General features: G+C 40.3%; 1 protein-coding gene across 4 annotated transcripts in view; it reads left to right on the forward strand.

The window, feature by feature from the left end:
• LOC147028329 (diacylglycerol kinase beta-like) overlaps window positions 1–18,942 on the forward strand; it is a 315,192-nt gene that overhangs the window by 194,674 nt on the left and 101,576 nt on the right. For all 4 annotated transcript variants that reach the window (XM_085878634.1, XM_085878633.1, XM_085878631.1 and 1 more), the window contains 3 exons: window positions 798–914; window positions 3,416–3,489; window positions 12,767–12,841. In XM_085878634.1, the coding sequence (XP_085734760.1) occupies window positions 798–914; window positions 3,416–3,489; window positions 12,767–12,841 (266 nt within the window). The remainder of the gene's footprint in view (window positions 1–797; window positions 915–3,415; window positions 3,490–12,766; window positions 12,842–18,942) is intronic.

Raw genomic sequence — 18,942 nt, forward strand, 5'->3', positions numbered from 1 at the left:
AATGAGATAATATGTTATGGTCAAGATAATATCAGATGTCGTCTGTTAATTTTCTATCCTGCGATACATCTCTGAGCATCAACTTTTCATATGAATTTTAATGGAGGTGATTACATGTACAGAATAGCTGTTTGTATAGCATCCCAATGGTATCTGGAGGCCTCTGTTTGCTATCTGCATCTGGAAGCGAAGCACAGTGATAGTATAGAATGGTGCAAATGTCATACATCGCCGAGGGATGCACCAAATTCTATTTACTTTTTCTACAGTAGCTGATTCATGCAAAATGTACAATGGGATTTGTGCAAATAAAATTGCCTTCCATAATGTCCTTCATATCGTCTTGTATATGCAGTGTCGTGTTGTGTTCAGTTAAGGTTGACTAATGGGCAAAAGTTACAATTCCTGCAATGTCGCCCTAACATATGACATCACAGCTGTTTTAGTGAATAAGAAAAACACCTTTTACAATGGCTCTGTCTCTGTCTCTGTCTCTGTCTCTATCTCTGTGTCTGTCTCTGTGTCTCCGTCTCTCTGTGTCTATGCGTCTCCCTCTCCCTCTCCCTCTCCCTCTCCATCTCTGTCTCTGTCTCTGTCTCTCAAAATTTGAGTATGTACTTACAATTGTTGACATTCTTTGAGGAGCACGTATCAACACAATCTACTGTAGAGGAAGCCTACTGTTGAAAAGAAAAAGTGTTTATTATGTGTAACAAGAATATACCAATCTCAATAAGCTCAGAGTCCACGTCTGATGTTTGTTAAGGCATTTGCCTGTCATTTTTCACACTGCTTAGGACAGGAAGAGCAACCTACAGAGAATGGAGAGTGAATCGCCACATCAGAAGCTGTGTCACGAAAGAGAGGTTGTACATCGAGCCAACTCAATTACACTGGAGGGTCATGGACTACAGGTGTGTCGGACAATTATCATGTCAAAGGCCGTCCGTCGTGTGACCTTCTTCGGTGGCATTTTTCTTTTCATAGTTTCATGCATGGGACCATTGACGCTCTTGAACGAAGAGACCATCGTCATGAACAGATCGAGTGTGTTGTGTTTGCATTTCTAGCCTGTCAATCTTTGAGTGGAACATTACTCAAATACAATTCGATTTTAAACATAAATTCTATGCTTCCATTAAAGGCCTCACTTTGTATTTATTTTATTTGCAAAGAAAAGCTTATGTACCAAAATACCTGACCAGTTTTTGTAATGATATGGTGAAGTTGTAGTTTTACATCACGCTGTTTCCAGCTGATATGTCGTTGACATTTGTGACATAGTTTCGGTCGTCGTGTGACGCACTGGATGATTTACAATAACCTTTTGGATAAAACGGCTCACCGGATGCACAAAGCCATTTCAAATTCCATTTTCGAATTTGTCAGGTCTCAATTAGCCTTTGGTAATTAACAAAGTATCTTTTTTTTTAATTTTTTTTTTTTGTTTGCACTGTCGAGGCTCGTATGAGAGGTAACACACAAAACGTACAACAAAGTGAGCAGTTGGCAGGAGGGGTTGGAGAGGGAAGAAAATAAAGTGTGGAACAGAAACATGAGAGAACTGTGGAAAGGAGAGGGATGGGGGTGGGGTGCACAGGGTAAACAAGATGGACACTACAAGGACTTTCAGGTCCTTACATGACAGGGACTTTCAGGAAGGAAAGCAGGGAATTTGTTGGAGGTGGGTTTGGGGTGGATGAGTGGGGGTAGAAAAGATTGTGGTTTCGGATGGGGGAAGATAAGAGATGGTGGTGAACACCTGTTTTGAAGACCTGGAGGGAAGAGTGGGATTGAAGAGAGTGTGGGAGTTTGTTCCAAAGGCTGGGAAAAAGAGGAATGAAAGAGTGAAGGTGAGCAGTGATTCTTGAGATTGGTAGTTTTACCAGAAGGGGGTTGCTGGTGGACCTTGAGCGCCCTGTGGAAATATGGGGGGGGGGACAGAGCTCAGACAAAGAAGGGGGGTGGGTGGGGCGAGACTGGAAAAGAGATGGTAGAAGACAGAAAGACCACCGACCTGCCGGCAGTGAGAGAGTGAGAGACCCAAAGACTCAGCCCCAAAGGAGATACCAATGATTCTAATTGCCTTGGTTTCCACAGTATGAAGCCGAGAAAGGTGAGAGGCAGGAGCACCAGCCCAGAGGGGAGAGCAGTACTCCATCACGCTGCGGACGAAAGCTTTGTATGTTCTGGTCAGGAGCTCATGTTTGCTAAGGAAGAACTTTGCACGATTGAGGATGGCCAGTCGTAGACTAGCTTTGGAGGCCAGCTTTCATTTAATGAGCCAATCGTCTTTCACACCATAGTGGATCAAACATATGTAACACCATGGGCAATTACAGTATGTCTTTGTTACACTTCTTTTAGTCACAATTTATATTGAAATTTACTTTTTCTACTGAACCAGAAAAGAAAATGTTTCTGGTTATACTGTATCATTCAAAAATGTTGCAGGTTCAAATCGTGCTTTAGTTATTTCAACATGAAGATAACTTGAGATTCCACATAATGGATATAGTATAGCTGTGGTCCACAGGGAGCGTTTATAGCCCTCTGTGGGCCCAAAATATATCTCTTGTATTGTTGCAACATATGATCTGTCTTTCTTCTAGAAATAAAATATAAGAATACCGGGAACATTTCGAATTGGAGATTATTGTCTCGAGGATAATAATGAGGTCTTCAGAATGCAAACTGCAGAATAATACCTGAAAGTACATTGTTGTAAAGGTTAAGGTCAATAAGTAATATCTTTCGGATTAACTTGAGACCATTATCTTTGAGCTGCCTAATCCAGGTTTGATTCCCGACCCGACTGTAAATTGTTGAACTGGTGCTTCGCAGATGGGGATTTGTGTCACAAAATACATCGTCCATCGGAAGGATGTTAAGCCTGGTGTCCCATTTCCTAGCTTTAGTCAGTGGACATAAATTTTTCCACATTGTCTTTCGCAAGTAGGGGAGTTATCGATGTCACCATGAACAAATTGCAAATTCCTGCTCAGGTCACCTTCAGTTGATTGTCAAGCCTGACCAGCCAGTTCGTGAAAGATTTGGGCCAAAATCGCTACCTTGCCTGAGGTAACACAATAACTATTTCCTGAGTTGAGGAAAGTTCAGGGAAAATCATTCAGAAGTTTTTTTTACAGAAGGAAGACATATTTGTTTTAGTGCTGTGAAGGCTTCTACATTCCTGATGAACTCCACTCTGTGCTTCACAAGAAACATTGATACGTAGCAACATTGTTAATCAATTTCATTGGAATTGCTCAGATGTTTTACGTCGACAACTTTACAAAATGGATGGAAAGGCACTACATGGTTTAATAAATATATATGGTCACAGTACAGTAAGCAAGCAAGTAAGTGACCTCTGAGCCATCCTTGGTGTCTGGCCTTCATGTGTCCACCTCAGATCACTCCTGTCCCAGGGACTCACCCTTTGCTGGTCTTCGTGAACCCAAAAAGCGGTGGGAAACAAGGAGACAGGTATGACTGACATCCCATCAAGGCTTTTGCTTCACTCCATTTACACCACTTTGTGTCCTTTTGAAATTAGAGTTCATAGAACACCCTACCCCTGCACAGTCTTAAGAAAAAGCACATGGGAGCGGTCTTTTCAACTCTTGCTTTGTGTTTCCGAGCATGATCAATATTTTCTATGAGCCTCGGTTTTGGCTGAATCTCGATATTCTCCAAACACTGAGAGATGGCATAAAATGGAGTGATATTTTGTCCAAGTACTGCTAAATTGGAGGTTTTTTGAATTTCCAAACAGGCGATTTGTGTTCTGCAGTGGTCAGGTATATAATTCAATTGAAATGAAATAAGAACTTTAAAGGCTGCAGGGAAAAACAAAGTTTTGTTTTTGGAAGTTTACCACCGTTGATGAAGCGTCTTTAACACCACCTTATTTATCACGTTAAATTAGTTATTCATGTCTATCATTTGTGTCCTTTCTGACATCCCTAAAAACAGTTTCCTGTTTGGAATGATCTTGACTGCTAGACAGACACACTCAAATAATTACCATTCTCCTCTGTGCGCATGCATGCTCGGGACGAGATTCCGTACAATTTGTCAAATGAAGAGCCAAAGTACTGCTAAATGGCTGGTTCGTGTTCTGATTCATATTTTCATTCATGTTCTGATTCATATTTTGATTCATGTTTACAGTGTTTAAAATATATAATTCAATTGAAATTAAGTAGATCCTCCATTGTAGACTGATGTCTTTAGACAGAGAGACAGACCGAGTGAATCAATTGCTTAACCCCGCTTTGTGCTTCGTGAGTGGGCTAATTAAATAATTCTGGCAAAATAATATTGAGAACTGCAGGGACAGTACAGTTATGCACCATATATCAGGCCAACCTATGGCTTTGGTTTCAGAGCCTGAAAAATATAATGAAATAACATTGAAAGACAATGGACAGGTCAACACCAGCATTGTGCAATTCAAAGCTCGAGTGAAACCACCAGACTGACAAAACAGGAAAGTCTATAAATTTATGATAAACTAAACCTGTTGTAATTTACATGATTATAAATGTATGCGAAAGAAGTAGTGGAGCAGCAGGGGCCACCAAAAGAGGGAGATACCCACACCTGCAGTACCACATTTTCTAATGTGGTTATTATTGACCACCTACTATCCCTGTACATGAAAACCAATGATGCCAGTCTGGGGAATGGTGGCATTCTGAGAAATAGATCAAGTAAGGTAGTTGACCCCTGAATTTGGCAATATTTACTAAAACGGCTATAGTTTTTTTTTATAATTTTCATGTTACAATACCTTGATATACATCAGACTGATCCTAAGACAATAGGCTATAACATGCAATAACAAAAAAGAACATGTGGCTGAAAATAGTTAGTACAGAACCAATTTTATTACAAATTTTGCCCCAAAAATCCAAATTTTCATATTTTTCATATACTTTTAGCATCACTCATCACATGCATAACATAAAAGTATCAAATATTAAGCATTAAAAAGTTTCTCTAGAGTCTGCTGCAATTATTCATATATAATACATAATATTATCTTAAGTGTAGATCACATTTTCATCACATTTTGTCCAAGATGCCTGAAAATACTTGAAAATGGTATTATTCAGTACTCATGGCATATGACCATTAACTTGATTAATTTCATATTTATTAAGAGAAAATTTTGTTTCAAAGATTATATTGTCGCAAGGAATTTTATTTGTTGATGAGTATATCAACAACACACAAGGATGGATCCAGGATTTGTGTAAATGGGGGGGGGGGGGTACAAATTGTTATATAGTATAAATATTTTTTAAATGGTAATTTTTCAATGTACTTTGTTGAAAATAAATTTCAAAGGAATATTGAGGACTATAATGGCTGTTTGTACAAACTCTCCACTTTTGGCATCAAATGCAATCTTTCTAACAAAATTATCAGTTACTAAGATAAATGCCAGGAAACTGTCAACATTATTGTTACATATTATGTTGACATCTAGTCTGCATCTGAGTCTGAATTATCACTGTAAAATGCAGAGAGAGTAAAGGGATTTGAACATGATTTGTCCCCTCCATCCACCAAGGCTTCACAGGTGCATGCTGCTGTGCATGGTTGGCCACTCTCCAAGCAAGAACACTCCACTGCACAGGTATTGGGTTGACAGTCACACACAAGGTCATTTAACAACTCTGGAGCAGCTGGCAATTGACTCATCATTTGAGGCTGGAGACCAGTGCCACCTGGGCTGTGTTCGAAGCCATATGCTGTTGCATCAGGTAAGGTTGGAGAAGGGTAAGCAGCGTGTCTCCATATTAACAGCTGATAAGCAGAGCGAAGTAGATGCAGACTGAAAGCGTCTTCTGTTGGTGGTCGTTTCTTTCCCTGGATGTTCCTCTGTCCAGTCTTCTGACACCTCAGAGCATTCAATGACATGCAGTTTGTCTTGTCATACATGTAGCCGACAAACTTTGTGGCTGCCATTTCTATCTCCTTTGAAATGTTTTGCTCATCTGATCCTAGCAGACCAAGAGGCTGGAACTGGTCAGCTTTCTGCATCATTATCCTCAAGGCAGTGCGCTTTCCATGGCTGAAAAAAGAGCTTACCATATCACAACCAGTCACGCAGTAGACTGACAGAAGGATTGTCTGCTGTTCAGTGGTGAGTGTATCATAGATGGTGTGCACAGGTATATAACGGGTAAGCTGTGTGTGCCTGCCATCATGACCAGTCAAAAAGAAGATCTCTTTGGTCTTGATTGCTTGTCTATGGTGAACTAAGAGGACAAGAACATCAGTATCAGGGCTGCACACCGCAATAGTCTGTGCACCATCATCTGCTGCAGCTACAGCATGGAGGATGATTCTTGTGTCTGCTTCTTCTTGGTTGGAGCACAAGGAACTAACTTCTTTTACTCCTTCACATGTAATGGAAGATGCTTGATCTTCTTGACCACCACTGACAAAAATGGTCTGTCCTTCCTTCAATAGCTCTGGTGCATTTTCTGTGATATACTGTGTGTAGTACCATGCCAAGTTTGCCTTGTTCTCTCCATGGGTCAAAAACTGCTTCTGGTTCTGAGGGATGAGTGCATCTCCTTTCACATGGTAGATGTGACCATGTCCTTCACCTCTCCTTGCACGGGTTTGAGCTTTGATGCTATCCTTGGTGGATTTGTCAAAGACAATGTGCACTGGCTGGACTTGGGTATTGCTGGCTGTAATGGTGCTGCTGGTGTGCAGGATATAGGCAGGAACATTTGTGCGATGTTCTTGGAAGTCACGTTCTCTACAGTATTTGGAACTCCCAGCATCTGGAAGGATGCATGTCCATCGAAGATAACAACATCACTCCTCTGTATTGTTGTAATTTTCTCTCCAGGTACCAGCTCTTCAAGGTTGTGCATGAAGTCTGACTTAGCACAGGTTGTCATGTTGCCATCATCTGTGAAAAGGCTCAGGGGCACTGGAGAGTTCTCGAATGATAAGACTCGCTTCAGTGGCACCTTCTTGTTTGCATTGACCGCAAGAAGCCTCAAATACATCACTTCACCATCAATGGTCACATCCTTGTGTTTCACTTTTACTTTCTGGTGCATGTTTGCCATAGTCTTGATTGTTGATCTTGGGATGGGATCATGAAGACTCTTCTTGGGAATATCTTCTCCTTCAGGTACTATGAAGTGCTCAGCAATAAACGCTTTTGCCATTGTTGCTCCCTTGGACAAGGCTTTTGTCATGCTATCCTGAATCGGTGGTGGTGCTCCAGTAGCAAAGTTGACCAAGTATCCTGAAGAGTCTGTAGACAGCTCAAATGGATCAATGTAAGCCCCATCAAACATAACTGTCATCTTCTTGACATCTGCATTCCACCTCTTTTGGGCAGCATTCCCTGCTGCATGGTGCTGGTGAGGCTGCTTGTTCTTGCTTTTCTGACCCATAAAACGAATGGCTTCCTGGAACTTCATGGAGTACTGTGCTGTCACAGGACGAGCTAAAAAACCATCTTGCAAGAGCGGGTCCTCGCAGTGTCATACCAATAATTCCTCCAGTCCCTTTCAGGGATTTATTTTCAGTTGCTTCCAGAGTGTAATCCATCCAGACAGCATTAAACCTTCCCTGGGAAAGCTTTGCAACAAACTCTCCCTGTTCAAATGCTGCCTTCACCTCAGATGGTAGCCTGCACATCATCAGTAGTGACACAGGGAGGTACCGAGAGTAGTTCGTACGATTTGTTGCAAACAAGAGAGGTAGAAACTCGGCCTTTATGATTTGGTTCTCATACCAGAGCCCATTTCTGGTTGCACTGAGGAACACCTTAAGTGGGCACATCACTTTCATCAGAAAGTCATCCCAAAACTGGAAAGTTGGGGAGCAAGATCTTCCATACTCCCGAAAGAGCTCAATTAGTTCTCCAAGCCTGCCTGTGATGACTTCTGTGAGCTGTGTTACAACATCAGACATTGGGATGTCTTCTGAATAGGCTGAGAGCACTTTGTTGACTTCATGTGGGATCAGGTGATTTGATTCTTCACACCAACGTTTGAACTGCAGAAGAAATCTTTTGTTCAAAGCCTCATCCACCAGTAGAAGACCATGTCGCGCTCTGTCAAAGTCTTTTCCAGATAACATCTGCTGTTTGCTCCCTGGGGCATACACCCCAGATTCAGAAAGAAGCTGTTTCAGCCCAGCATCTCCATAGAGGCAGCCAACAGCTGAGAAGACTGACATCAGTAAATGCATCCCCCTTCACATGGTATGACGCTTCCCAAATCATCAGGATGGGCCCATGTAATTTAATAGGCTTTGGTCAGCAGCCCCATGTCAAGGAAGATGGGAATGTGCTGTTGCCCCAGGGAATTTGCAGCTTCCTTCGCTCTCTTCAGGGTAGTGTAGACAGTAGCAGGATCTGTTGGTTTGGCCATTATTATTGGGTTAAATGCCACAGTAGAGACTGGCGTTGAGCTTTCTGACTCTATGGTTGCATGGAATGGCCCCCATGGAGGAACATTCCTGGTGCCTTGTTCAGGGGATTCCTGGTGAAAGAGGCCACTCCTGGCAAGGGCATAGGCTAGTTCAGATGCCTTTGCTTTTGCAACAATTGGTGAATTATGTTGCAGCATAATTTCCTCAGTGGATACCGGTGGTTCAAATTTTGGTTCTGGTCTCTTTGTTGGTTTCTTGTCTGGAAGAACTGTTGATAGGTCTCCTCCTTAAACAATAATTAATTAGAATAAAACAAGTGGATATAACATACTAAACTTTATTTCAATTTGAAAGCTGAAAAAAGTGACATGTCATTTTAATATGCTTGGTTGAATTTAGGAAGTATGTTCTAGATACCTGGGACATCAGTGGTGTTGAATGTACGACCTGGTGCACGTTGGATGTGAGGCGACTCTGTATGAATCCGTTCAGTGCTGCGCTGGACAAGGATGCTGGTCATAGCGTGCGTGGTTTGCTTTCCATCGGTGGTCCGTTCGTTGTGGTCCCAATTGTCAGCCACAGCAACAATAAGCTGTCCACCTCTGTCCCTTGGAGTGATTTCAGGAGGGATGTATGCTCCACATGCAGTTGGTATTTGTTGATTGCAGACATGGTTTGCTGCAGATGTTTCAAACTGCCGAATTTCTGTGTAGGACACACTATAACCCATATGGTACATGTCATCCACCAGTTGTCTGGAGCCATAATGATGGTAAAGGTGAGCAGCCAGACCCAGATGTTTAGGTGAGGCTACAGATGTTACCAGGGTGATAATGTCACAGGCTATATTCAGGCACTTGGAATGTGTTGGTTCAGTGTCAGCTATATCAATGGCCTCAGCATGCATATTTTCATCAGTGAGCCATCCCAGAGCTGTGTAAAGGAGGGGATCCACAAACTCTTGTTTGTCTTCAGTGGACATCTCTGCAGAAGAGTAGTATTCATCATCCAACTTGTGAATCTGGTAGAATCCTCTTCTCAGGATCCCCAAAGCCTGGTGAACAATGCTTTCATCGACCATTGATGATGTCAAATCTGCCTTCAAACTTGTCTCTTCATCCTCAGCTACTTCCCTCAAAACTTTTGACATCTCGTATGCCTTTTGCAAAGCATCTCCTACTGTTGTCTTTGAAGAACAAACAAGATCTGACTTGCCTGGTTGTGGCATGAATGCAACATCTGGCCACTCTTTTATAAGTTGTCTTTTGAGATTATAGGATGTGTATAAACCTGGATGGTCCACTCCCTCTTCAGCAAGGATCTCAAAGAACCGCTTTCTCAAGGTGCTCAGGAAGAATATTTGTCTGTGTTCAATGATGGGTGATGTAAACTCACTGATCAGTCTCCTCACTGATGTACTGTGTGCAGCAAATTGTTGCTTTCTGTTCTGACTTGCAGTGATAGAGCGACCACTGACATAGTTGATGTAGCATGACTTTTGTCTGTGGTAACGAGCCTCAATGGCAACCAGATCACCATTGGGTACACCCTGAAATCTGGTTATCATGTCATCATCTTGCTTAGCCTTTGCAGCTTGAAGAACTCGGGTGTACATGTTGGGATGCTCAGGGTCATCTTTCACAGATGACTCTACCATGGACCAAGATAATCGGTGCTTTGAGCTGCAAGGATCACGACAGATGAAGCAGTGAGATTTCCAGTCAAACTTCACAACTGATGCCTTGGATCTTGAAAAGCGGTTGGCACACCCACCACTTGCACCATCACCATTACCACTACTGGAATTACCACCATCATCCAAACTACATCAGAGTTATCAACTGTTTTAATAGCTCTTCTGATGTGATGTTGGCTTACATATGTTGATCTGCATTGTCTGTGATACCTGAACACCACTGTTCCAGAAATTATATCAGATTCATGGGCCAAAAGTTTCTGACTAACTGAGTCATTCCATTGTCTGCATGCTGAGAATAAGGACCGTAGTTTGTTAAGAACTGGAGTGACTGGCTGTTCCTTTGATGAAAAGGATTTTGTGCAGAAAAGACAATTATCAATGTCAATGGTATCTTCTCCCTGAGCTCTCTTGGCAATGGGAGCAGTGTCAAATTCTGCATCCATATTGTAATAATAGACTGTTCAGTGCTGTTGCGGTAATCTTGAGTACACTAAGACAAAATGTGAATCTGCCTGCCAGTGTAAAAAATATTGGTCACCAATAGTTTGGCAGAATAAGTCTATTTAATCTACTAAATTGAAAATAATTCAATGTAAATTCATAAGTATTTTAGACCTAGGGATAAACCCTATTCGTAGGACTTTATTCTTTTAGGGGGGTTATTTTTCACAACACCATGTACCTTACATAAAATTTATGCAGTAAAGACTTCCATTTTAGACACATTCTCATGACAATACTATTTAACTCCAGCTCAACAGCCTGTAGGCAAAACATTCAGTATACCACATGTTTTTCCATAAGAAAATTTGCTACATGGTAATATATCTTCATCACAAGACTATTCATAATTTAAAAAAAATAGAAACAAATATTTTCATATTTGCATTTTAACAGAGAAGAGAGTGTCACATAAAACATGCTGCAGTATGTGAAGTCTATCACATCTGTTCAAGTGTGACTGACCTAATTTCATATACGTTGTAAACTCATGGCTGATGAGAGTGCTATTTATAGCAGTGCCACATGTGGGGACCATCTCAGGAATGTGGGGGTCATCTCAGGATTATTGTGGCATATGGGATCATCTTATATAATCCAATATTCTTTGTCAGGGGCATTATTTTAGGGTTGGTTCAGGGTTTAGGGGTGGCACTTTTTTTAGTGCATATGTATTTTGTGATATTGAGGAAGGGGAAGGGGGTGTTAGTACATAGGTATGTGTAACCCCCTCCCCCACCCCTTCCTAAAATTCTGGATCTATCCCTGTGTGTTATTGATATACTCATCAACAATTATAATTTCTTACAACATTATGTTATTTCAAAGACATTTCAGATGAAATTAATGGTCATTTGCCATGAGTATTGAATAATACCATTTTCAGGTATTTTCAGACATCTTGGACAAAATGTGATGAAAATATGATTTACCTTTAAGATAATAGAATATATTATATATGAATAATTGCAGCAGACCCTAGAGAAACTTTTTAATGCTTAATATTTGATACTTTTTTATTATGCATGTGCTGAGTGATGCTAAAAGTATTTGAAAAATGCAAAAATTTGGATTTTGGGGCAAAATTTGTAATAAAATTGGTTCTGCACTTTCAATTATCAGCCACATATTTTCTTTTTGTTATTGCATATTATAGCCTATTGTCTTAGGATCAGTTTTATGTATATCAAGGTATTGTAACATGAAAATTATATAAACTATACCCGTTTTAGTAAATATTGCCAAATTCAGGGGTGAATGACCTTAATTGACCTATTTCTCAGAATGCCACCATTTCCCAGACTGGCCTCATTGGTTTTCATGTACAGGGATAGTAGGTGGTCAATAATAACCACATTAGAAAATGTGGTACTGCTGGTGTGGGTATCTCACTAAATAAGCCTCTTTTCTGGCCCCTGCTGCTCCACTAAAGGGAATATTCAACCAAATGAAGAGATAAACCAAAGATACTTCTATATTTTGCAAATGCAAAATGGCAGAGTTTGTGACTTGGTTTGTGTAAGATGTTAGGGTCTTGAGTTGTAGCCACTCTCATGCTGTTTGTTACACAATACCCAGTGGGTTGACTCAGCTTGTCATCCTTCCGAGGTCAGCAAAGTGAGTACCAGCTTACTGTAAACAGGGGTCACTGCATCAGTGGCACAGCTGTGCTCCCAGCAATGATGCAACCAGCAGCCACAGGCTGCATATGAAATAATAATCATTATAAATTTAATATATGTATCCCTTTCCTTTTCTCCCTTTTGTCCCCCACCTTCCTGTATGCATATGTAAAAACCCGACCGATCCAGATGTAGCTTAATTGATCACTTCTTGTACAGGATGGGAAACTGTGCTGTTTGCAGATCCTAAATACTTATGCACTACTAAAAAGCAGAGCATGACAAAATACTCTGACTAATACATTATTGTAATTACTGCTTTGCAGCTGATAAGTGAGGTTGTTATTAGCACCTGCTGATGATGAGTCAATGGTACAAAATGAAACCTTGTGAATTTAAATGAATTGCCTGAAGTCCTTCGTGCAAAAGATCAATTTGAATAATTTGAATGTCGTTTTCACATGATAAATACAGTTTATTTTGGTGTGTTTTGTTTTTGATTGCGGTGTTACATCACAAGAATCCTGCGGAAGTTTCAATATCTCCTTAATCCACACCAAGTGTACAATTTGGGCAAAAGTGGCCCATCACCTGGGTGAGTCTGTAACCATTGCACCCACTACTGTACTTTGAAATTGCACACAGCTCATCTGCTCACCATTCTCATTGTCATCTGTTAAAAAAAAAATTTTTAAGGGGGTATCTATGTGTTACATATACCAGAGGTGTGGGATTGGGTTACAAATTGATTTTAAAAAAAACTAGAAATCGTGAAAGGAAAGGGTGAGGAGGAGGGATGGTTTGGGGAAGAAGTAGGAGAAATGGTTAAGTTAGATGAGAAAGGAGTAATTGGAGAGGAAGGGAGAATGGGGATGTGTAAGGCAAATTTTGGAAGAGAGGGAGAGGAGTCTTACATCCAACATTTTGGGGTATGCTCTATGTAGATGTGCCCTGAGGAGGTTTGGTGTTTTTTTTTTAATTTCTCATTCACAACCACAAACACAATCCTATTTATACTGGACCTTTTGAGCTCAATTGACCGTGTGGGTGGAACTTTTCCTGTGTGCCTCTTAGCACCTTTTGTTAAAGACCAGCCTATTGACCTGCTTTCCAAGCTCATTCTATAGACTGGAGACAGACAAACTTATGATGGGGCTTAATTCCTACATATGTTATTATTATTATTGTTATTATTATTATGATGATGATTTATTTATTTATTGCCAACAGAATACACACCCTCTTGGTGGGGAGAGTTTGAATATTACTCACTGAAAAACAGTATAGTCTGTGTTTTGCAAGAAGACTATAGATTTTTGTGTGGTGTGCATCTAAAAGGTTCTAAATGGTCGAAAGGGTACATATTCCAATCGTAGTTCTGGTTTATAGGGTCTAAGGCATCGAAAGGGTCTAAAAGGGTCTCATCTCCAAAGTATGTAAATGTATCAGCGGTCTAAAGGGTCTAAGTGGTATAAAGGTCTAAATCTCTACATGGTCAAGGGTCCAAGCAGTCTAACAATGTCTAACGTGTATAAAGGGTCGAAAGGGTATAAAATATCTTAAGGGTGAAAGGGTCTAAAGTGTTGAAAGGGTCTTGAAAGTAAAAAGGGGTCGAACTGGGTCTAAAGAGGTTTTAGGGGTCTAATGGAGTCTATAGGGTCTTCGAGGTCTTATGGCTCCAAAGGGTCAAAGGGTTATTATTAAGGATCTAAAGGTATATGTAAATGTCCAACGGCATCTAAAGGTTTAAAGTGTCTCAAGGGTCTTCACAGGTCTATGGGGTCTAAGCAGTCTAAAGGCTCAAAAAGTTGAAAAAGTACATCCCAATAGTAAATAATTAATCGACATAGTCATGGTGCAACTGACATTCAAACAGTATGTCATTAACAAACATATTGTCACTTGGTTAGTGGCTGGACATACACTTGCTCCATTATATATAAATTATTCTCACTAGTGCGGGCTCGTAGGTGTGGTCCCGTAGGTGCGTGCCAGTATGTGCAGCTTCATTCCTTCGCTCTCGTAAACGACGACTTGATTGGGGCATTGTTTCAATTAGTTCGGACCAACCGTATCATAAATGGTCATAACTTGGGAAACACCTGGGAAACATACTCAGGTCCCCAGCGTCAATTGTGACGTCATATCAAACGAAGAAGAAGAATTGTGACACCCCTCTCTCGCCCCCCCTCTCTCTCCTCCCTCCTCTCTCCCCCCTCCTCTCTCGCCCCTCCTCTCTCCCCCTCCTCTCACCCCCTCTCCCGTCCCCCTCTCCCGTCCCCCTCTCCCGTCCCCCTCTCTCCCGTCCCCCTCTCTCCCGTCCCCCTCTCTCCCGTCCCCTCTCTCCCGTCCCCCTCTCTCCCGTCCCCCTCTCTCCCGTCCCCCTCTCTCGCCTCCTCTTCTCTCCCCTCTCTTGAATTGTGACGCCCCTCTCTCTCACCCCTCTCTCCCTCCCTCTCTCGCCCCATCCCCTCTCCCCCTCTCTTGAATTGTGACGCCCCCTCTCTCACCCCCTCTCTCCCTCCCCTCTCTCGCTCCTCTCTTGCCCCCCTCTCTCGCCCCCTCTCTCCCCGCTCTCTCCCCCTCCTCTCTCGCTTCTCTCTCTGTAAATGTATTCACAAATGTCTACCAAGCACAACAATTAATTCAAACCTTGGGGAAAAAAAACAGCTTTTCAAACCCTTGGGAAAATTCAAACCTTGGGATTAATTAATAATTTGAACAATTAATTCAAGCCTTTGGAAAAAACAGCTTTCAAACCCTTGGGAAACACTTGGGAAACAGCTGAAACGGATGAAGAACGATATCAAACCTTGAAAAGGCACATCCTCAGGTCCCCAGCGTCGATTGTGACATCATACCAAACGAAGAAAAAGAAGAATTGTGACGTCAATCGTGCAAAAAACAATAAATAAATAAATAAACATTAATTGTGACATCATTCGTGATGTCATAGCACCGTGTCTTGTCATTGGTTGACAGATAAATGGCCGTAACTTGGGAACCGCTTGTCCGATTAATATCAAACCTTAAAAAGGCACATACTCAGGTCCAAAGGCGTCGATTGTGACGTCACACCAAACGAAGAAGAAGAATTGTGACGTCAATCGTGCAAAAAAATAAAAAATAATAAATAAACATTAATTGTGATGTCATTCGTGATGTCATAGCACCGTGTCCTGTCATTGGTTGACAGATAAATGGCCGTAACTTGGGAACCACTCGTCCGATTGATATCAAACCTTGAAAAGGCACATCCGTGCGGCCCCGGCAATATTCCTGGCAAGTTTCAATCACATCGGACCGGCGGTCGTCGAGAAACGGCGGTCACATACATACAGACAGACACGCACACACACAGATTGCTGGAATTATAGATAGATGAACGTCAAAAAGCATATGTCATTAACTCAGCTTTCTGATTGAGAATAATGTGAAGCAAAGTGCCACCAAAATTGCTCCTTTGGTAGCTATTGGCTACCTACAGGTGACCTGTAGGCAACATGTTAGCTACCTATTTGGCCACCTGTTTGCTTCTGGCTGCAATGAAAAATGCTTCCCATGATACTATGTGACAACATTTTAGCAATTTGAGGCTTTCAAATGTTGAAGAGTCACCTCAGGTCACACGTCCATTAAACATAAACCACTTTTATTTCGGCAAGTGAACAATCAAAATAAATTAATTAAATATTTTACAGAATTGTACCTCCTCGCAGCATATATTTAATAAACGGTCAATGTGGACGTAATCAAGTTAATTATCGGAAGAGTTTAAAAATATTTGAGTGAAAGGAGAGAGGAAAATATGGTGAACCCTTTCGACTCTTCAGAGCCATTGGCCTTAAATTGCAAAACCCACTTGATGGTAGCTGTGCCTGAGACTAATAATCTGCTGTGTGAAGACATTGAATAATTCCAACCATTGTGGGTGAATTTGCCAGGCAGACGTTGCTAAATTTGCATGTAAATGGTTCGTTGTGAAGTCAAAGGCAGGTTTTTAATGAGTGAGCTCTGTGTTTTGCTAACGCACCTGCAAAGTGGCCTGCTTTAGTTCATGCAAGTTTATTTCTAGACGAGTACCGATGCCTATGAAAGAATAAATGATGAAAGTTTGAAGGTTTAACATCCCGGTTATAACGTTACAGTGAACAGGCAGATGTGGAATGCACAAACATGGCCTGTGAGGCCAAGTGATCATACCAGGTTAGTTTGACTTGTGTTTCCATAGTAATTGCCCAGATTAAGTCACATTTCCGTTACCATTCACAATCTTGAATACGACTGAGCAAGATGCACCCACGTGTATACATCATCCTACATTGTTTTGTTCAATGTACTCCACATTTGCAAATTCTTTGAAATTCTCTGCTTGACCTTCAGCCAGACAACTCTCTGTTATGGATAATCAGGATTCTGAACATATAAATAGGGCTGAGGGATTTGGGAGGGTGAGGGGAGAGTTGGGAATCTTGCCCAATTTTTCCGATTTATCAGCCGATGAATTTTACTATAATAATGGATTATTAGTCGATGAATTGTACTAAATTAACGGATTATTAATAGATGAATTGCACTGTATTAACAGATTATAATCAATGTATGAACTGCACTTTATTAACAGATTGTCAATATATGGATTGTACTGTATTAACAGATTATCAATAGATGAATTGTATGATATTAGCAGATTATTAATAGATTAATAGTACTATATTAAAACATTATCAATAGATTAATTACACAATATTAACAGATGATCAACAGATTAATTGTATGATATAAACAGATTATCAATAGATTCATTGTATGATGTTAACAGATTATCAATGGATGAATTGCACTATATTAACAGATTATAAACTGTTAATATCGTGCAATTCATCCATTGATAATCTGTTAACATAGTAAAATTTATCTATTAACAATCTGTTCATATAGTGCAATTCATCAATTGATAATCATCAATAGATGAATTGCACTATATGAGCAGATTGTATATTAATAGATAAATTTTATTATATTAACAGATAATTATCAATGGATGAATTGCACTATATTAACAGATTATAAACTGTTAATATAGTGCAATTCATCCATTGATACTTAATTATCTGTTAGTATAGTAAAATTTATCTATTAATAATCTGTTCATGTTGTGCAATTCATCTATTGATAATTATCAATATATTAATTGCATGATATTAACAGATTATCAATAGATGAATTGTACTTCATCACAGATTATCAAGAGATGAATTATACTGTTTTAAAGGATTTTCAATAAATGGATTGCACTGTATTTACGGATTATCAATTGATTAATTGTACTATATCAACAAATTTTTCAGTTGATAGATTGCACTATATTAACAGGTTATCAATTGATGGATTGCACTATATTAAAAGATTATTATCAATAGATGAATTGTACTATATTAATGGATTGTCAATAAATGGATTGAACTATATTAACAGATTATCAATAGATTAATTGTATGATATTCACAGATTATCAATAGATGAGTTGTACTAATATACATATATAAATATATGGACACACACACACACACGCGCACACACACACACACACACACACACACACACACACACACACACACACACACACACACACACACACACACACACACACACACACACACACACACACACACTGTGCTCTTTTTCTTTTTTTTACTGCGAGGTATTCAAACTCTTTCTCTTTAACTGCTTCATCTGTCAAAGTGAAACTTCACAATTATGATCCAGTAGTGATGGGGAATACAGGTTTTAAATTTCAACCTGATCGGATGCATGGTCTGGCAGCCAGAATTATTTAGTTGCTTTTTGATTATAGGTTATTATTATTATTATTTTTTTAATAAGGCTCACTTGGCTGCAGCTGAATAGGTTTGAGGGGAAAAGAGTAGCAGCCGATATGCAAATCCTATCCAGGTTCCTCATGATGACTTCATCTTTGCTTTTTGCTTGTGCAGGTTACTTCTGGTTACTCCGATGCAGTACTGTACCTACAGTATTTGGTTTTCCATTTGATTTGAATTTAATTTATTTTCATACCATTCTGAATTCAGTTGAATAACAATAAATGTCGAGTGTCCGATCAAAGTGGGAAGTCTTGGTACCCGGTCATCACTGCCAGCAGTTATAAAGTGGCAGTTCTAATTATGCCTCTTAATAATAACATAACTATTATTATTTACATAACACACCAGCACACAAACACCACACGAAATACACGACACAAACACCACACAAAACGACACAAATACCACAAATAACAAATCCTGGCGAGGGTCTGCAATCTCCAATTGCTCTTTTTCTTGTTTAAGTTTGTTTCCACATATTCTCTGTATACTTTTCTGACAGGGTGGTGCCATTACCTTTAATCTGCCTCGTCTGGGTTAGACTCCCGACCTGACTAAACCGTCAGATGGGGGTTTCACAAACAGGTTGTTGCATCAGTGTGCCACCCCTTGAATGGACGTTAAGCCTGTTCTGCATGCTAGTATTACTTCATAGATGTTAATATCCCACATACATATCGCATTGATAGACGTTAGGCTATGTCTTTCACGAAGAGTAAGTGAGTTATCGCCCCTGAACAAATAACAAATCCCTGCCCAAATTGGCTCCAGTTGAATCTCAGGCATGTCCGACCAATCTGTTAAGAGTTGT

The sequence above is a fragment of the Eptatretus burgeri genome, chromosome 4, assembly GCF_056783735.1.
Source record: "Eptatretus burgeri isolate ZD-2024b chromosome 4, Ebu_testis_v1, whole genome shotgun sequence".
In the NCBI taxonomy this organism is placed as follows: domain Eukaryota; kingdom Metazoa; phylum Chordata; class Myxini; order Myxiniformes; family Myxinidae; genus Eptatretus; species Eptatretus burgeri.